General features: G+C 40.9%; 1 protein-coding gene across 3 annotated transcripts in view; it reads right to left on the reverse strand.

The window, feature by feature from the left end:
* Adcy2 (adenylate cyclase 2) overlaps positions 1 to 19,067 on the reverse strand; it is a 350,815-nt gene that overhangs the window by 69,007 nt on the left and 262,741 nt on the right. For all 3 annotated transcript variants that reach the window (XR_015735023.1, XM_087897019.1, XM_087897018.1), the window contains exons 13-14: positions 16,006 to 16,075; positions 13,039 to 13,136 (exon numbers count right to left, since the gene is read on the reverse strand). Coding sequence is in view for 2 of the 3 variants with exons in the window: in XM_087897019.1 (XP_087753145.1) it covers positions 13,039 to 13,136; positions 16,006 to 16,075 (168 nt within the window). In the remaining variant the exon portion in view is untranslated. The remainder of the gene's footprint in view (positions 1 to 13,038; positions 13,137 to 16,005; positions 16,076 to 19,067) is intronic.

Raw genomic sequence — 19,067 nt, forward strand, 5'->3', positions numbered from 1 at the left:
GTACCCACAGGTGAGTGCATCTACACACATGTGAGCACACACGTGCATACGATACACAAACCTACACGAGAAAAGGAATTTTATGTATGTCTGAGTGGTACTTTTAATAACTAAAGAATTCACAGTCTTAAATATGCTATTTAATACCATGCTAGAAGAGTTTAGAACTAAGAGAGGGGCAAAAACACCATGAACAATTGCAGATGAAATTCAAATGGAACAGCCATAAAAGGTCGGATGTAATCTGAGGCCACTGTGGAAGTTGGTGCCAATGCAATGGGCTAGAAATAGAGCAGAAATAGATGAAAACAGCTCTGAAGAGCAGAGAACCCTCCAGGCGGCAAGGAAGCGAATAGAAGAACCAGATACAAATGAGTAAGTACAACTGCAGTCACAATGCAAGAACACTCCCTGAGCCCCAGGGAGAGGAACAGAGCAAGTAGTTGATGTACTGAGCAACACCTAAAGCCCTCGCGGTTAGGCACAACCTCTCAACCCACTGTCCCACACACCTATGCTATTTCAAGAGATGATTATGGTGACCTCATCAAGAGCTGTAAACTTCAGTTCAAACAGACACTTGGGCATTGAGTCAGGGTGCTTTAAAAGAAGATCCTTGTAAGATGGTGTATGTATATCCAATCTAGATTGTTGGCTGGCATCATGGTCCATCAAGCTTCTATTACACAAAACAACTTGCCTAAAGATCAGAAGGGCAACGCTTAACCACTAGAGGTCAGGCAGTGGTGGCACACACCTTTAATCCCAGGATTTGGGAGACAGAGGCAGATGGATCTCTGTGAGTTCAAGGCCACCCTGGGCTACACAAGATCAATGCAGAAACAAATCCACGCGGTGGTTGCTCACACCGTTAATCCCAGGACTAAGGAGTCACACGCCTTTGATCCCAGCACTAGAGGGAGTATGAGAGAAGATAGAGGTTGTCTGCTTAGTCTGTGGTCACCCAGCCTTGGTAGAGGTAAGACTTCTCTAGTGGCTTGGTTGCTTTGCTTTTCCGGTTTTCAGGTTAAACCCCAATATCTGTCTCTGTGTTTTTATTATTTGTGCTACAACTATGTGCTCCCTAAATTCCCTTATCCAGGGAATTTCATAACATTATCCCCTCATAGAACATGTATGTATGTATGTTTGTGTATTCCTATTATGGATGTTTGTATGCTACCATGTTGGTCCTGGGAACTTGGATCCTTGGCAAGTACAATAAGTGATCTTAACCACTAAGCAATCTCTTCAGCCACAGTGAAATTATATTTTTGACTGAGATCTGTTTTTATTCGTCGGCATTTACAATTCTGCCATGTTTGTTGGTTCTGTTTCTTGAATCACTCTTGATAATGCCACTAGGAAATTATCTATTTTATTTGGATTTTGAAATGTAAAAATTCCACGTAACATCTACAGCATAATTCTTACACCTAAGGCACAGGGATCATTGCGGCAAAGAGAGTGTCACGATTGTTAGAACCAGATGAATGGGAAGTTTGCTGAGATTGCTTTCCTAGAAATGTCAGAGAGACCACACCCAAGAAGTCTCATCAACATGGATACCTACTCCTGAACAACAATACTACCAACCGACATGCTAGCAGAAAGAAAAGCTCACGGGTTCCCAACACTAGACAATGGCGGAAGGCTGAGAGGCAGAGAGACGGTCTCTCCATGTTATCCAATACCATGTGGTCAACCAAGATCACATACATGCAGCTAACATTATATGGGTTGAGCAGGTTTTGTTTATGTATTTAGGAATACATCTATAGGCACAACAGCAATTAAAGAAAAAGAAGCCATGAATTTGACTGAGAATGAGGGGGAATGCACAGGGGGAGATGGAGTAAGAAAATGGTAGAAGAAAAATCATGTAATTATAATTTAAAAAATAAATACAAAAATCCTAGGTAACATTTTCCTATAATTCAATAATTCACATATTTGAAATAATTTATTCTTATGTTTATTTTTTCTAAAATCTGGATGAGTCTTGAAACCACATATCTTGCCAAATTCAAAATTGAGTTTTTGTTTCTTTATTAAGGACTATGATTTCTGTTAATTTTCTACATTTTTAGCTTCCAATTCAACTGAAAATAGCTTTTTTGAAACTTATACTGTTTGTTTTTCTTAATTGTTATTTATAACCGATATTTTATATTTCCTAATAAATGCATTTAAGAAAGGTCATATGTATTCCAACAATTATTCTTTTAATTAAATCCTATAGCTTTTGATCTATAGCTACTCATAGTTACTCTTCCCTGTAAAGTTTATAATTTCAATTTCCATCTCCTTATAATATGAGAATAATTAAAAATATGATTATCAAATTGTGCAGACTGGCTATTTTTGGTTGGCCCTCGTTATCTCTAATTTCATTATATCGGAACAGAAACTGAAGCTTCTGTTTTTCCCATTATGATAATTTATTTTTGCTTTGTGTGTGATAAATATGTCACATTTCTACTATGTCTTATGCATTTAAAAATGCTATATATTTTACTTATTGCTGGTAATGAAGTGTGTTAGCTAAAACTCTGAGAGAGTCTGAGAGTCAGACTTGGTCTGGCGAATGTTAGAGTATAATAGTATTCACCTCTATGACTCTGAACCTTCCAATAAACTTTCTTCTTGTCTTTCAAAGAGACACTGGAGTACACAGGAAGTTATGATTGCTAATTCTCTTGGAGATTACATCATAAAACTCAAGGCTCCAAGGGAGGGAAGTGCAACACAGTCCCACCCAGCTGTGACCTGTGAAGCACAAGGACCAGCAGGGTGGTATAACCCTAAGGATGCAGCAGTGGTATAGCACCTTGGTAACACCAGTTTTCCGATTGGATAAAGATACACTCGACAACAGGGAAATCACGTCTGATGACAGAAATATAGATAATTAGCCAGAGCTAGTGAAGTTCCGAAACTTTGGGGGAGAACCTACAACCAATGCTTTACAGAACGAACATAATCTCTAACCACATTCTGAATACTTGTCCTTAAACCCACAGATAAGTGTCCTCACCTGGCACTAAGGAACTTTCTCTTTTACAAGAGATAAAAAAACATTTCAGAAAACCACAACCAATCAAAATGCAGACTTATGGAGCCCAGGCCCAAGAGATAAATCTATAATACAACTTCTGTACCGACGGCTCAGAAAACTTTGTAGAAAAGGTGGCAGAAAAGATCATTCAAAACCCGAGAGCCAGGGCGTTTGCTGTGAGGTTGTGCCTCCCTGCAATACTAGGAGCTACACCCATCCAGTCTCACCAGGAGGACTGCCCAAGCATGAGCTGGAAAAGGAAATCAACACGCACGCTAATGTGGACCGGGGAAAATGTGTCTCAACTATCCATGAAGGCAACTGGAAAATAAAGCTTTTCATTTGAATTCGACCATGCCTAGAATTATATTACTGCAGCTTCCTCTTGTGTGATCTGCTTCCTGGAACAGTCTTTGCCTCCCTGGTCTTGTGCTTGCTTGCCTGCTGCTGACCTCCACGACACAGTGCCACACGACCCTGGATTTGTACCCTTGGGCTTCTAGGTTCCTTTTTGGGGTAGGATGTTTTTATCCATGCACATCTATAAAATGTGTTAATATTTGAGTAATTCTTTCCTCTTGTTTTCTTAAAATGTTTGTTGAGATTCACATAAAAACATTTGGGTGTAGACTTTCTCTTGTAGGAAGATTTTTAAAGAAAATTTAAGTAAATCAATAGATAAAAAAAATACAAATCAGTAGATACAAAAATAAGAGATACTTATTTTATCTTATATAAATACTTTCAGTCTCAGGTAATAACACAATTCCTAATGTATTCAGGTGGTATCTGTAAGTACAAAGTGAGTTACTTTCTCCCTCACTGTTTGAGAACTTTGGTTTAATCTCCTCTATATTTCCTTTTATCAGTCTTGCTACTGGCTTAGGAATTTTTTAAACCATTTTTTTAAAAGCCAAGTTTTGGTTTCATTAATTTTTTTCTTAATTATTTTATATTTTACTGACTTCAAAAAGTATTATCAATTTTCCTTTACTTGTTTGAGTCTAATGTGTTCATCTCTTCCTGCCTCCCTAAACTGGAAACGGTTAAATGATTAGAAGTTTTCCTCTGTTCTAATGCAAACATTTTATTTTATTCTAAAATATTAATAAGATTCATATATTCTGAAAAAATATGACAATAATAATAGAGTTCATAAAATTCCATCATTTAATGCACCATAGAACATTGCAGTGCACAAAGGTTTACTTGAAAAGGAGCTTAGAAGCACTTAAATTATACAGTAAGACAAATACAGCAAGATAAATAAACTTGAAAATTCAATGCATAACTATTTCTAATATTTTTGATAGTATCACATCAGTCTTGTCTGTGAGAAATACATTATTGGTATCCATGTGTGCTTTGCGGCACAATGGCCATAAAACTAGCAATACACAGTACAGCTCTCTTCATTTCAAAGACTTGGGTACTGAATATTCATTTGGACTGGTCACCTCTACCTTTAAAAGTCTATCTAAGATCTGATGTGTACATAGTATGTTTTACATAGGACTCGTTGTATTTTATAAACACATTTGTTCCCTTTATAGATAAGCGGTTAATTAAACTGTGTGTGAAAATTCTTTGTATAGAACTGTTTCTTGAATTTTCTTTGTGTCCACAAATTTTTAAAAAAATTATTATTCACTTGTTTATTTAATTTATTCAGTTTATAACCCGACCACAGTTTCTCCTCCCTCCTCTCCTCCAGTCCCTTAATGCTTTAAATCCATAATCTCTACCCTTCATCTACTTTATCTGATATATTTCACATATTTTGATATATGATCTGTTACTCTTTAAGCATTTAAAATGCTTTCTCAGTCAACTTGTGGTTTATTCAAAGGCAAATAGTCTAGATAAAAACACACAGGGATATTTTAGATATTTAGATAACTGTTGGTTATTTATTATTTGATTTTTGGTGTATCTATATATCAGACTCCAAAATTTTAACTTTTTCTAACTTATTTCAGTCTTTATCAGACCCTTTGATGAGTTTTCTGAATTTGTATAATTTATTTGTCAATATTTTATGTAAAGTTGGAGAAAATGTGTTTGTCGTTTGGGTTAGTGTTTCTTAAAACAGTTACCAGGAAGCTAACAATTTCACTCCAAACCCCATCCTTGTTTGTAGAGAAAGGAATAGACCGAAGATGCTATGCAAGCTGCCAAGGAAGGAAAACAATCAATTATCCTACCTAGTTGTAAAGTCTACAAATCACAATAATGACCAACCCTGCAAGACACTCTCAATTTTACAATAGTGGCAGAGTTGTCTCGGGGGGAACCAATAGCTAGCTGTCTAGTTAGACTTTAGGTCCACTCAGTAGGAGGGAATTCATGTCTAGTACTAAAACCGAGCCAGCTTCCAGTTTGCTGGAGAGATCACAGACCCTGATATTAGAAAACTAATATCATTTTCTAAATTCTCATAGCAGGAAGCATTGTCCCAGATGTCATTACTATTTATGTAGACATTTGTCTCCTCTGGGGTTGTTAGGTACTGAATGCTTGTGTAGGATGTCAGCAGATTATCAGAATGGAGTTAGTCTCCAACCATACATAAGACATTCCTCTCCAGAGTCTATCCATGCTGCCACCCTGAAAACAGACTTCTGCTTCCTTAAACCTTTGAGATAAATTCCTGTTTACAAACTATGAATTCAACGGTACTTTGTAAAAGAAGACACCAGGGAACAAGAAATACCACGAGTCAAAGTGGTGGCTGGTCAAAAGCTCCTAATTACTACCATTTATCAGGCTCCTTCTTTCAAAAGCATGCCCCGGCCCATTAAGCGTACCAAGATGTTTGTGCAACTTAATCAATTTCAATTAACATTCTTGTTGCAAAACTGTTTCTTTTAAACACATGCATATAATCAATTTATATACTTACTGAAAAGTAAGTTTGACTCTTCCTTCCCATGAAGGAAGAGAATTACACCCTTTAGTGATGATGTTTGACTTTGGCACTTTAATCAGTTATATTGTTACATTCATGGAAATTTCAGGCTGATTGGAGAAAAATTTTTTCCCCTTCTATGATTTTGCCTTCATGAATAAAGGTGGCCCTAACAAAGACAGAGCCACTCATTTTGGGGGAGAATAACTCAGCAGAAGCATATTCCCTCAAAGCCTACAATTCATCCTTATTATAAGCCATTTCATTGGGTAAACATGGATGCCTTTCTCTGGAATTTCACTCAAGGTGATAAGCCACGGGCCTCCTTTTCCTCACCACCCTGACACATCCCTCCGAGGAAGACTATTCCACCTCTGTTCAGAACTTCTGAATGGCATTCATCAAGGGCAACAGTGGAGGGCACAGACGTGCAATGACAAGTCTCCATGAAACAACTGGACCTCTCCTGCAGAGGTAAGTGGAACGGCTTCAAGAGGAAAGGGACTTCAGTAGCAGCCAAGAGCAGAGGAGAAGCGGACGTTCAGGACAGGGAAAGGAATTCACGTAGTCTTTGCCCCAGAAGCTGGTGATTAGACTCAGCTTTGAGTTTTTCAGACCACGTGAAGGTCCTCAAGTGTGGGAGAGAGAAAAAGGAGTGTTGTCGGCTAGCAAAATTTCCCTTCATGGCTATCACACAGACCAAAGGTTTGAATTTCCCAACATGGTTTATCCCATGGCAAGCACACATGCTTTCTCACTGGCTAACTCCCTCCAATGGATGCTAACCCTTTCCCGAAACTTAACGTCTACCCAAGAAATGATTTTTTCAGATTGTATTTCAATGTCACTTCTTCCAGGATTCCAAAGCTCACAGACTTCCTTCCTTCCCACAACACAGGCACCTGGTGTCTAATATATGCGCACATCCTTGGTGTAAAAAATGAGCCCTGGTATCCACAATTTTTCCCCTCAAATCTGTCCCTTTCATGGGATGCTTTCTTTCTGTAGATTGGTAGGGTATTTTTCTAGCTTCTCAAACAAAGCACACAAACAGAACCCTGATAATTTTCGCATCCACAAAATAGCCCTCTGATAATTGTCATATCTAATGAAGCAGCAAGAACCATCTGCATCATTCTTTATAATGCAGCTCAGAATGGGACCATTTTTATCCCATTCACATAAACCACCACATCTTACTAGATCATGTTTCTTTCCTGCTCCAGGAAAGCAAACACATCAACCCAAAAAACATCCAGATCATGACCTCTAGTTCAAATACTCTACGGCGTCTCAAAGCACTGGGTAAGAGCACCATAGCTATTATGGTGGCATCACCATAAGCTGCTGAGACACTGTTTCTCTTAACTCATCACACATCCTGAGGCGTGCTCCAGCTTTTGACTTCCCATCAAAGCAAACAGCCTCTGCTGTAGTTACTTCCCATTGCTGATGCCAAAGAAATCGAGTCTCCTTCTACTGGGTATGAATGGTACCATTTTCACATCATTGGCTGTTATTTTCCTCTTTCGAGATAATTCTAAAAAATGGCCTTTTGAAAAAACTATTAAAGAATTACTGAAAATACATCTTTAAATGAGTAAGGAAATTGACAGAGTCTAAGTAGAAATAATCATTCTGATGTTGCAATTTTGCTATTAAATTATCTTAAGTGAAGTATCATTATTATTAGCTTAGCTTAGGATAATGAAACACAAGATATCTAACTAAACATTATTAGAAAAACTTATCCTTGCTTCAATAATTTTAACAATGCTTGGTTTAATATAATCATTGAATCTGACAGATAATTTGAATAAAATAATTGAAACATGCAAAAATGCTCTCTGTGTTTGAATATTATTTGGTCTTGAAAGAAGTGTGAGTGTGTGTGTGTGTGTGTGTGTGTGTGTGTGTGGTAAAATTCTACACATATATCGCAGGCAGAGCAACTCTGCGAAGGAGTCAGTTGATAATTTAATTAATTCTACTCAAATCCTGAAACTAGAGCCAGATTTCAAAATTTTGGCTGGGTAAAGAAGGTTCCAGAACCTCTTTCCGGAAAGTGCTTTCCTCCACTGACCATTTCCAATTAAAACATCACGTTAGTCATTCATTAGCTCACCACTCATCCTAATCACTGCTTGCCTGTTTTGATTTAGAAAAGATTTAGCAGGTAACAGATATAACTATCTTGATTTTTAATTTACCCCATACCTATCATTATCAAAATACCACACCGTGTCCCATATGTTTGTACAATTATCACTTATTAATTAAAACACAAATTTTACAAATACACAGATATTCACACATTATGAGAGGGAGTGCTGATGAGGAAGCAAGCTTTCTCTAATACGATGACGTCAGAAAACAAGCAAGCAAAAGTGAGATGCATGGATTTCAGTGACAGTGCTTCACACAGTGCAACAAATTATTCTTCACACAGATTAGATAAGAAATAAAAATTATTAGCCACCACAAGAATGGCATCAAACACTGAGGGTCATTGAAGCTTGACAGACCCAAGGGAACCCGGGGTTGGGGCAGTCTATTTAGTCTGAGAATTAACATCTACCACAGTAAGTGATGCATCCAGGAATTTGACTCATTCTGAGCTGGAATTGAGATATAGTTTAGGGAGCTGAGGGGCTGTGAAGCACTGTACCACCAGCGAGAAGAAAGCAGGTAGAAATCTTGAGTGAAGAATACTGTCTCCAGGACCCTAAGTGGAAAAAGGCATCATAGATATTCAGGATCTCCGATCCCATTTTGGGACACAGACACGCAATCTCCATGACTTACTATGCAGCCATTTTCATCCAGGGATGTAGCCAAAGGGGGTACCTCCAACAGGTGAATCCCAGAGGTACCTGGCACCAAACCCACCTCATGATGATGCCGTTATAACCAAGAATGAATGAGGTGACTGTGAGCCAGAGCCCTCGCAATGAAATCATGTCTAAATTAGAAACAGCGAAAGGAAACACTTGCATGGATAGTCAACAGACAAGATGGCGCAATGCATCTATTTATGAGCCATAGGTAATAGAATGAAAGCAGTGATATTGTTGCAGCAGATAAAAGTAATGTTCAAAATCCATACACAAAATATAGAAGTGTATATATCAAAAGTCATATTTTCATGAGAACCCAGTAGACACACATTGAAATTATAATTGCAAGATGGGTATGGAACTAATCTAAGTGAAGCACAACCATTCAGCAGTGGGACCTGAAGGAAAAACTGTGCAGCTAGCAGCTCACATCAGAAACACCATGTCCAGTTAGGAGCTCTGGGCTGGAAGGGAAGCAATGGGCACAGAGACGAAAGCAGGCAGCTCAACAAAGACAGGAAAGGCCACACCTGTCACAGGTGCCCATCGACACTAAGAAACCAGAAGAGACGAAAGCCCTGGAAGGAACCAGAGAAGGCAGATTTCCTACATGCACGGAAGGAGACCGCAATGACAGGGAATGGGATGCACTCCCTGTGGACGTCCACACTCCAGAACCAGTAGAGGAATTAAAAAATGAGCAATGCTTTAACAGTTAGGAATATGGGTCCAAATAAGAGCACTTAGCACAAGACAAGAGATGAAAGCACTCGTAAGCAAATACAATAAAAATATAATGTGAACAAAGCATCGTTCATATGAAGGAAGACTGTACCAATTAAACAGACAACGCAGGAAGGTGCCTAAGTCCACACAGTGCCCAGAGGAAGGATCCCGTCTGCAGCATTTGGAAGTCTGTGCTGTGAACACTGCGGTGGGTGTGACATCACTCTCTGTCCTTTGCAGTGGCTTTAAAACTTTTCAAAGCAAACACCATTTAAATAGAGACAGGGCTACGACAAAGAACGGTGAAGAAAGAAAGGCACTAACTACATGATTCTCGAGACAGGCAGGGGCCAGAGTCTGGGCTGCAGGAGCCTTCCTCCTGGCCTGCATCTGCCAACACCACAGGGAAGGTGGCCTGTGTGGACTCCCCAGGGCTCGTGCTCAATGGTTAACCTCTTGTCCAGTATAAAAATAAGTACGTGATGAGGGAATGGACTTGCCCTGGGCCCATCAATATGTAGCAGGATATGAGACAAGAAAATCAAAGCCAACAACACTGCAATATGACAAGGGGATGCAATATCATCTTTTTTTCTGAATTTTAAGAATTCTTATTTGCAATGCCTTTCTTAAAACTGAGAACTAGAAAAAAGTGTTTTTTTTTCCTTCTCAGTCTTTGTCTTCTTTATGGATGTTTTTAAAACAGTCATTCACGTTTCCAGCTTCTTCCAGAGGATGACAGCCCCTGCATCAGTTAGGATGTGGGTTAACACAGAGGCTCTCACAATGGGCAGACGCAGGAAATGAACTTATGTATCAACAGTAGCAGTGAGGGCCCAGCTCCCTGGGTGATCGTGATTTCACCAGCGTGCCTCTGCTCTCTGGCAGTTTGCGTCGAGGACGAACATTTCTCTCATGTACCAGCTGCTGCAGGCCTGGTACTAGAAAGGAATTTAATTTGTTGGCATATCTGAACGGAAGGCTGGTCAGCTGACAGTGGGGAATTTCACCGAGGATTTTTTTTTTTTTTTGAGCCGAGAAGGGTGCCTTTGGCTCATGTCTGATGATGTTAATTTGTGGGAAAAGAGGAAATCTGGTGGGAACCCCTCCAACACTGGGGAGACAGCTGAGGAACTGTACACATGAATGATGCCTTGCCTTGCTATTTCTCCTATAAATGCCATTGTGTTGGCTCAGCGCCCAGGACAAAAGCCTTTGCAGTATAGAAGGGACAACAGCATTTGCTTCTAATTGCTAAGCATCTTCGTCGGAAAAAAACCCGCCACTCAATCTCAGCAGTTCAGCTGCCCACAGGTCCTAGCTGCACTACGCAGGATAAACTGCAGTGTACCGCTGAATCTTGGTAGATTGAAAATGGTTTCTTTTTGCTCCTACAAAATAGGCAGTGACAAGAGAAAAATCTGTCTCAGAAAATCTCCTCTATATCCATTTATTATAAGAATGATGAGTTTCTCAAAACTTCATTGACAGCATAAAGCGAGAGTCATCATCTTGGAAGACAGCCATGCTAAGAAAGTGTGGGAGAAAGTGTCCTTTAGGAACCAGGATGGTGAGAGCGGCAGATAGAGACTGGATGAGCAGCTCAGGGCAGAGACCCCACAGCAGGAGGGAGATCTGGGCCCTGAGCAACTCTCCCTTGGCTCCGTGTGGGGATGTGGCTAGTCCTGACGCGGCCCCTGTCTGCTGAACAGCTCTGGAACGGGACCTCTAGTCTTCACAGTGGACATGGACTCTAGCTAGTTCCCCCTCCCCCATTTCAGCACCACTCCTGAATGATGCTACCTTTTTAGATAGAGGATTTCTACAGAAACCTTTATTGATGTTCTGCTGGTGCTCACTAGAGATGGCTATTTCCCTTCCAACAGACTGGAATCTGTTCCTCTGTTTGGATGGAGACCTGACAGTTTAAGCTACCAACACCACAAGCGTTCATCCAGCTGGGCCTGTCAATCACCCGACTAGCTGTGCTAAAGGGATGGGAGGAGTAATGGTCTGTCCTTCATCTGACTAACTGTACTAAAGAGATGGGCGAATAATATACTTTCCCTTCTCAGTATAGACAGCCACTCAGAGAGCTCTGGGTGAAGTCTGCCTGATTTTCTGAGTGACTCAGAAAATGTAAGTTTTCCCTCTCTCCATCTCCTTCTTTCAGACACTGGCCAAAGCCCAGGCACTTAGGGTATCCTCAGTCTTCTCCTACAGTATTACCCCACCCCAACATTTCTACCCCCAAAGGGCTTACAAATGACACAGGTTTCTCTCTTTTCCTTTTTCAGCATTTTCCTCCAGGGATTCTCTAAGATTTAATGCTCACCTGTCTTCCTTTTCTCTCTCAAACTCTAATAAACTTTTCTGCAAGCTTTCTTCTGAATCTATTCTTAAATTCTTTTATTAACGAGACTAGTAACTCTGAGATGAGCCACCAGTTTCCCCAGTTACTATAGAATGCTCACTTGTGAGCGGGTGGAGCCTGAAGGGACCCATCTGAAAGTACGGGCCAGATTCCCCGCTTGGCTCAGATGCCCCGTTCTGTGTCTCCTTCTTTCTTACGACCACCTGTACTCTGATGTATAAAAGAGGGTAGATTTAAGACAAAAGAGGGGGGCATAACTCAGAGAATGTACAAAACAATGGAGGAGTAGATAAGCCGGGAGCAGGTGTTGCCCATTATCTGGTAACGACACTGTGCGTGCACACATATGCAATGCACATGCGTGCTCTTTTGTGTATGTGTGCTGTGGACACCAGAAGTCGACACCAGGTACCATCCCTTACTGCTTTCCACATTATCATTTTGAGACAGAGTCTCTATTGAACCTGAAGCTTGTCATTGTGGCTAGAATAGTTGACGAAACGATCCTAAGATTCCCCTATCTCTAATCCCCACAATCAGTGCTGGGGTTGAAGACCCCAGGATCCACTTGTCTGGGATCACTCCCAGTTACTGCAGGGGCTGCAGGACATGCTGCCAGAGTGAGATTTAATGTGGGTGTTTGGGCTCCAAAGTCAGTTCCTCATGCTTGCTCAGTAAGCACTTTCACACCAAGCCATCTCTTCAGCCCCGACAATGGCATAAACAACATTAGGAATGGCGTCATTGGTCTGGGGATTGGGCATACAATGCACATGCTTGCTTGCGGCTCTGGGCTTGGTCCCCGGTATTGCAAGAAATTGGAACACTTTGCAATTGGGCTCTTTGTACATAAAATATATTAGTCTAAATTTTCTAGACTGGGCATCAGAATCATACCAAGATCAAGGAATAAAGGTCAAATTTTAAAAAATTCTATAATGAAAGTTAGAATACAATAGCCATATTGAAAATCCAGTACTATCACTATGCCTGAGTTACTTCGCCACTGTTGTGATATGGTTAATGGCCCCTCTGTTTGTAAGCTAACATTCTTGCATATCCTTTAAATAAACCCACGCTCCAATGGAGAGGCACACCAGCTGGGAATCCCAAGCGGGTGGGCTTACGGACTTACTTTGGCAACACAAGAATCTGGACCAGGAAGATGCAGAGAAAGATGAGGCAGGCACAGGTCACGTAGTACTTGAATGCTGGCAGTGCAGTGGCTCGGTACTGGGGAGGAAAAGGGCACCGTGAGAAATGGTTGATGGATGCTGCGGAGAAGGACTGCACACAGCAGCCTCGATGTATCTGGGACAGCGGGAGGCTTGTGAATTGCAGAGGTCAGCAAAAACAAGCTATGGCGGCCATCTCAGGCAGTCAGCATCCTCCCTCCAGATGAACCTGAGTGGCTTACACGGGCTGCAGTGTATGAGTGCATGCACTGGAAACCCACTTGTATTTAAGAGAGTCAAGCCAGGAAGGAAGGAAGCACTCCAGAAGGGCTCAGTGGGTCTTGCCTGTGCCCTGCTTCCCTACTCCAGGATTATGTGGGGGAAAGGGAATGGCTTTCCAAGTAGTAACACTTTTAAATGGCACCAAGAAAATGGCAGACATAGGCAATGCTTGCATTTCAACATCTCACTTCATTGATTATCTCAATGCTACTTAGTGTTGGATGAAGAGAGAAGACAAGGTATGTGGGATTGGTTCTGAGGCTGGCCTAGGGAGCTTCCTTTCTCTAGCCCAGTAGGGGCTTTGTCTACGGTGCAGAACAACACACTGGTGATACTAGCTGCCCCTCGGGGATTGCTCCCGGTTGACTTAGTCAGGAACACAAAGCCAGACACCACTGCATCCATGATGACGGTGGTGGGTGGTGGTGACAGCCTCCGTTCCTATTTACAACTCTGAGTGCTTCAGGTCCTAAATGCCAAACCCTGATGACAGACCCACAGTGAAGCAGAAATGACTTCTGTCCCTGCTTCTGCTTGAAGGAACTGCAGACCAGAGCTCATGCTAACATTGATGAATGATGTTAAGGGACTCATTTAGTATGAAGCCCTAGGACCGACATCGGGAAGACTGAAGGCAGGCTTCCACACAGGAAGCTATGCTGATTTCCCAAACTGAGTTCATAACAAAACTAAGGGAGACAAGTTTTGTGAAATGGTACTGTGACTTCTTACAAAAACCCCAAGGTTCTGTTATCTATATGGGTCTAGTCTGTTTCCCAAGTTATGAAGAAATGGATGCAGTTCTTGGATTTGAGCCATTCAGGTTTTGGTTGAAAGACGTATCTCCCCTAGGTCTCTTGACGATTCTTTGTCCATACATCTTGCTGTATTCTCTCCCCGTTTCCAAGAAGTAGGTGACTGAAAAGACTGCTAAAATCCCAGTGTTCTACGAACTTTGCCTTCATGTTGGCATCTGCAGATGTGTACACATAGGGGGTGTGTGCACAATTACTCAAAAGCTGCATTCTTAATGGCGATTGCCTTCTCCTTATTAGAATGCCTTTCATATTGAATTTGGTGACTTAATAGCCAGGACGATTTGCATGCTGATGAAGGCGCTGTATTAGCATAATTGCCGGAATGTGATTAGATCCCGTGCATTCTGTTCTTCCTTATCATTGAACTTCTTCAGGGCTTTGTGTTGAGATGGGATTGCTTTTTTGTGTTAACCAAGGGATTCTAGCAGGAAGGAAGGCACACTGTGACAGTTAAATAATAAACAGCCTTTGGGATCTGCTAGCATCACTCAGGGGTTAAGACGGTCTAAGTATTAATTGGACAACAATCTGCAGACAGAGTTTGTCACTGATCTTCTTGACCAGGCACACAGGGGAAACATGTGTGTGCCCGTGAAATCCAACTGTCATGGACTTTGAAAAGACTTAATGTATGACGCTTTCATTCCGTTTCTATGAAACAATGATGCGAGCCTTCCGGGCAGAGTTTTCATAATAGTCGAGCATGCTGCCACTAACCTAAGCATTTTGCTCAAACTAAGCTTGTAATTATGTGGTTGGATGATGGACATGACCTCTGACCCTACTCTTTCTTTGGATCAACACAAAACAAGAGGTAGGCAGGGTGCAGGTGACCTAACAGAACCACACATCCTTCCTGGGGGTGATTTTTGCAACCTGTGCTTAGCAAATCTGTAGAAGTCCCACATCTGTTGCTTATTTGAGCCTAAACCAGCTCATTAAGAGTCATGCCAAGAGTTAGATACAGCAAAATTAAAGTTTGAGTTTTCTAATTTCCTTAATGCAGTAGCTAGATGTAAACCCCAGACTTCTATCAACCTTTGAACAGTTTGTGGAATGACGCTATCAACTTATTAGGAATGACCTCCCACCCCGGCTAAAGCAATGGTTCTCAACCAGTGGGCCTTGATCCCGTTGGGGGGCCTTGATCCCTTTGGGGAACCAAACATCCCTTTCACAGGGGTCATCTGGGACCATCAGAAAACACTGATATTTACATTACACTTCATAACAGTAGCAAAATTACATTTATGAAGTAGAAAAGAAATTAATTTTATGGTTGTGGGGGGGGGGGTCACTACAACTTGAGGACTGTATTAAAGGGTTGCAGCATCCAGAAGGTTGAGTGCCACTGTTTTAAAAGTTTTTCTGAGAAAATTTCACACTAAGAACAGTCAAACATTAGTGATTTCCTTTCCCTGTTCTTTCTGAACTTCAGCCATGCATCATTTACTACCAGATGTGCAGAAAATACACGAGGGCCAAAGAAAGAGCTTGGCAAAAAGAAATGTGTCATAGAGTGCCTGGGAGCAGTAGAGCTGAGCCAGGTAGTCCTGACCCAGTTAGAGGCAGTGTGAGGTTGTCCTGGCCCAGGTAGAGGTGGTGCAGATTGAGGGGTGCTGAAATCAGAATGCCTTATTGTATAGGTCTGAAACCATTAAAGAACAAATTCAACAAAAGTTTCAAGCACAGATATTAGTAACACAGATATTAGTAAAGCATTTAACCAAAAACTATATTAAAATATCCACCCAGTTTGATAAATGAAATCAAAACTACTATTTCAAAAAAGGAAATCATATAGTTTTAAGAGAAAACATGGCTTACTTCTTTCTCTATATTTTTGTTATAGAAAAGCAAGGAGATCCTCTGAATGTCTTCAGACTTGAGCCATTGCCTGGAAATGGGAAAGACAGACAACATCAAACATCCAACCAAGCATCTGGAGATACTCACAAAAAATAACATACCAGCATTGTTCTTTCTTGAATGTAAATCCTCCCAAACTGAGTGTCATTTTGGTGTATAATGCTAAAGACTGGTTCAGATACTATTAATGGCTACAAATGTAGCCAGATCAATAAATGTAACATGCATAGTCACACCAGGCCCTTCTGGGAAAAGTCACATATTATAATTGTCATATTAAATTGAAACTAAATTAAATAGCTAAAGGAGAATCCATCCAAGGAGAAGCCCATGTCCACGCCTCCTTCACATCCACCCCAAACCCTTTTATTAGCATCTTTCTCATCTCAAAAGAGTGAAAACCATGGCAGATGAACTTTTCAAGAGAAATACTAAAAATAAAGATTCATATGCAAGCATTGCTGTCATCTGTTGAGTTAAGGGTCTCTGGGGCATATTCCTAGGAATGGCATAATCAAGTCATATATGGACATATCTTTAGGTTTTCTTTTCCGCAACCTCCACAGTGATTTCCACAGTGACTGGATTCATTAAAATAGAAATCTGTTTATGGGGATCAAGGGAGAAGAGGCTGAGGAAGGAAGAAAAAGGGAGAATAAGAGCTCACAGGGGTGGAGTTGAGGAAAATACAGTCAAAATATATTATATACTCATCTGACAATGCCCTAATGGAACCCAGTCCTATGTACAATGAATATACCCAACCAACAATTGCTAAAAGTATCAGCATAAGGACACATTGGTTTATAATGTTGACATAAACCTAAACATCACAAATATAAGCACATACACAACTTTCCCAAATCTGTTTCAGGTAGGTACAGCAAGGGTACAAGGCAAAAGCTTTTCACTGGACTGCTTCATGTAGCCCCAGGAAGCAGTACCACCAGGCTCAGAGCATAGGAATTGAGCACAAGATGGTTGATAGAGCCATGCATTTGACAACAGAATAAGATAAGGGTGAGGCAGAAAGACACACGTTCTCACATTTATGATTACAGAAATACAACCCAAAGTCCAAATCTGATAAAGAAAAGTACCTGGAAATACCAACAAGAAATCAGTGCTGATGGGTCTGCGTCACTAGGCACTGAAGGAGCTACACGCCTAGTTTCTTAAGTCTCCTTAAGTAAAACTTTCTCTATCTGAAAAATTTAATAGTGTAAAATATGTGGATCTATCTGTGTTTATCTATTCATATGCTTATAACTATACATATTTACATAGGTATCTAGATGGAGATATTGGCATTTTTATCTGTCTATCTATGTATCTATGTATCTATCTATCTGTCTGTCTGTCTTTCATCTACCTATGTATCTACCCATCTGTCTGATATGGAATGCCTCTTTATATGCTTGAATATGTTTTACTAGCATTGGTTAATAAAGAAGCTGCTTTGGCCTATGGCAGGTCAGAATATAGTTAGGCAGGAAATCCAAACAGAGATAGAGGGAGAAAGAAGGCAGAGTCAGAGGAGATGCCAAGAGCTGCCAAAGGAGTAAGAAGACAGAGCATTACTGGGAAGCCACAGGGCACATGGTGATACACAGATTACTAGAAACATGTTAATTTATATGTAGAGCTAGCCAGTAAGAAGCCTGAGCTAATAGGCCAAACAGTTTGTAATTAATATTAAGCTTCTGGGTAGTTACTTGAGAACTGGCGGGTGGGAGAGAAACCTCCAGTTAGATCTGGCTATTTTTATATTTAGGTATTTATGTACCTACCTATCTATCTGAGCAAGTGCATTAGAAAATCTCAGATAGCTGGGCAGTGGTGGTGCACACCTTTAATCCCAGCACTCAGGAGGCAGAGGCAGGTGGATCTCTGTGAGTTCAAGGCCAATCTGGTCTACAAGAGCTAGTTCCAGGGCAGGCACCAAAAGTTACAGAGAAACCCTGTCTCAGAAAACCGAAAAAAAAAACCCCAACTCAGATAAATGTTTTATATAAATTTCCAAAAAAGTTGTATAATTATTTCAACAATTATCAAATCACAAAAATTTCTTTAAAAAATTATATTTATTTGTTTATTATTTGGGGGAGGAGACACATACCACAGCAAATATATGGAGGGCAGAGCACAATTTGAGGGAGTTGGTTCTCTCTCTCTATTATGTGGGTCCCAGGAATCAAACCCAGGTCACTAGGCTTGGCAGCAAGCTTGTTTATGCACTTAACCACCTTACTGGTTCTGAATTTCTTAATACAACTGGTGGGGACAAGGGTCTGTATTCTGTCAATTATATTTTAAATAAACACTGATTGGTCAGTAGCCAGGCAGGAAGTATAGGTGGGACAACCAGACAGGAAGTAGAGGCAGGGCAATGAGAATTCTGGGAAGAGGGAAGCTTTTTCTGTAGTCCTGACCCAGCCACAGAAGAAGCAAGATGTAACTGTCTCTCTGAATAAGGTACTGAGCCATGTGGCTAACATAGACAAGAATAATGGGCTAATATAAGTTATAAGAGTTAATAAGAAGCCTGAGCTAATGGGCCAATCAGCTTATGATTAATGTGATTTCTGTGTGATTTCTTTGGAACTTAACGACTGCAGGAACCGGGCAGGACAGAAAACCTCGGACAACATACAGCAGTTTGCAATACACTGAATTAGGGAAGCTACAGGGTAAGATTTGTGAGAAATCACAGAACAAGAAGTGAAAATGGTCTGTTGGCCAGTTACTCAACAGGAGTCCTGACTGAGCCTCTGGGAGCAGACTTGCATTCATGATGCTTAATGACACAACCGTCAGGAGACCTGCAATGCTAAGCTGGAACTTCCAGGGTCTTAGACACCTTCCTTGTCTAATCCTATCTACCAGACTGTCACCGAGTCACTTTGACTGACTCAGAAGACAGTATGACCAACACGTGTTTTTAGCTGCAGTTGCAGAGTCAACAGTGTGTTCTAGAAGAGCTACCATTAAAAGTGTAGTTGGCAACCATACTGCTTCAC

The sequence above is a fragment of the Myodes glareolus genome, chromosome 15 (genome assembly GCF_982192425.1).
Source record: "Myodes glareolus chromosome 15, mMyoGla1.1, whole genome shotgun sequence".
NCBI lineage: Eukaryota > Metazoa > Chordata > Mammalia > Rodentia > Cricetidae > Myodes > Myodes glareolus.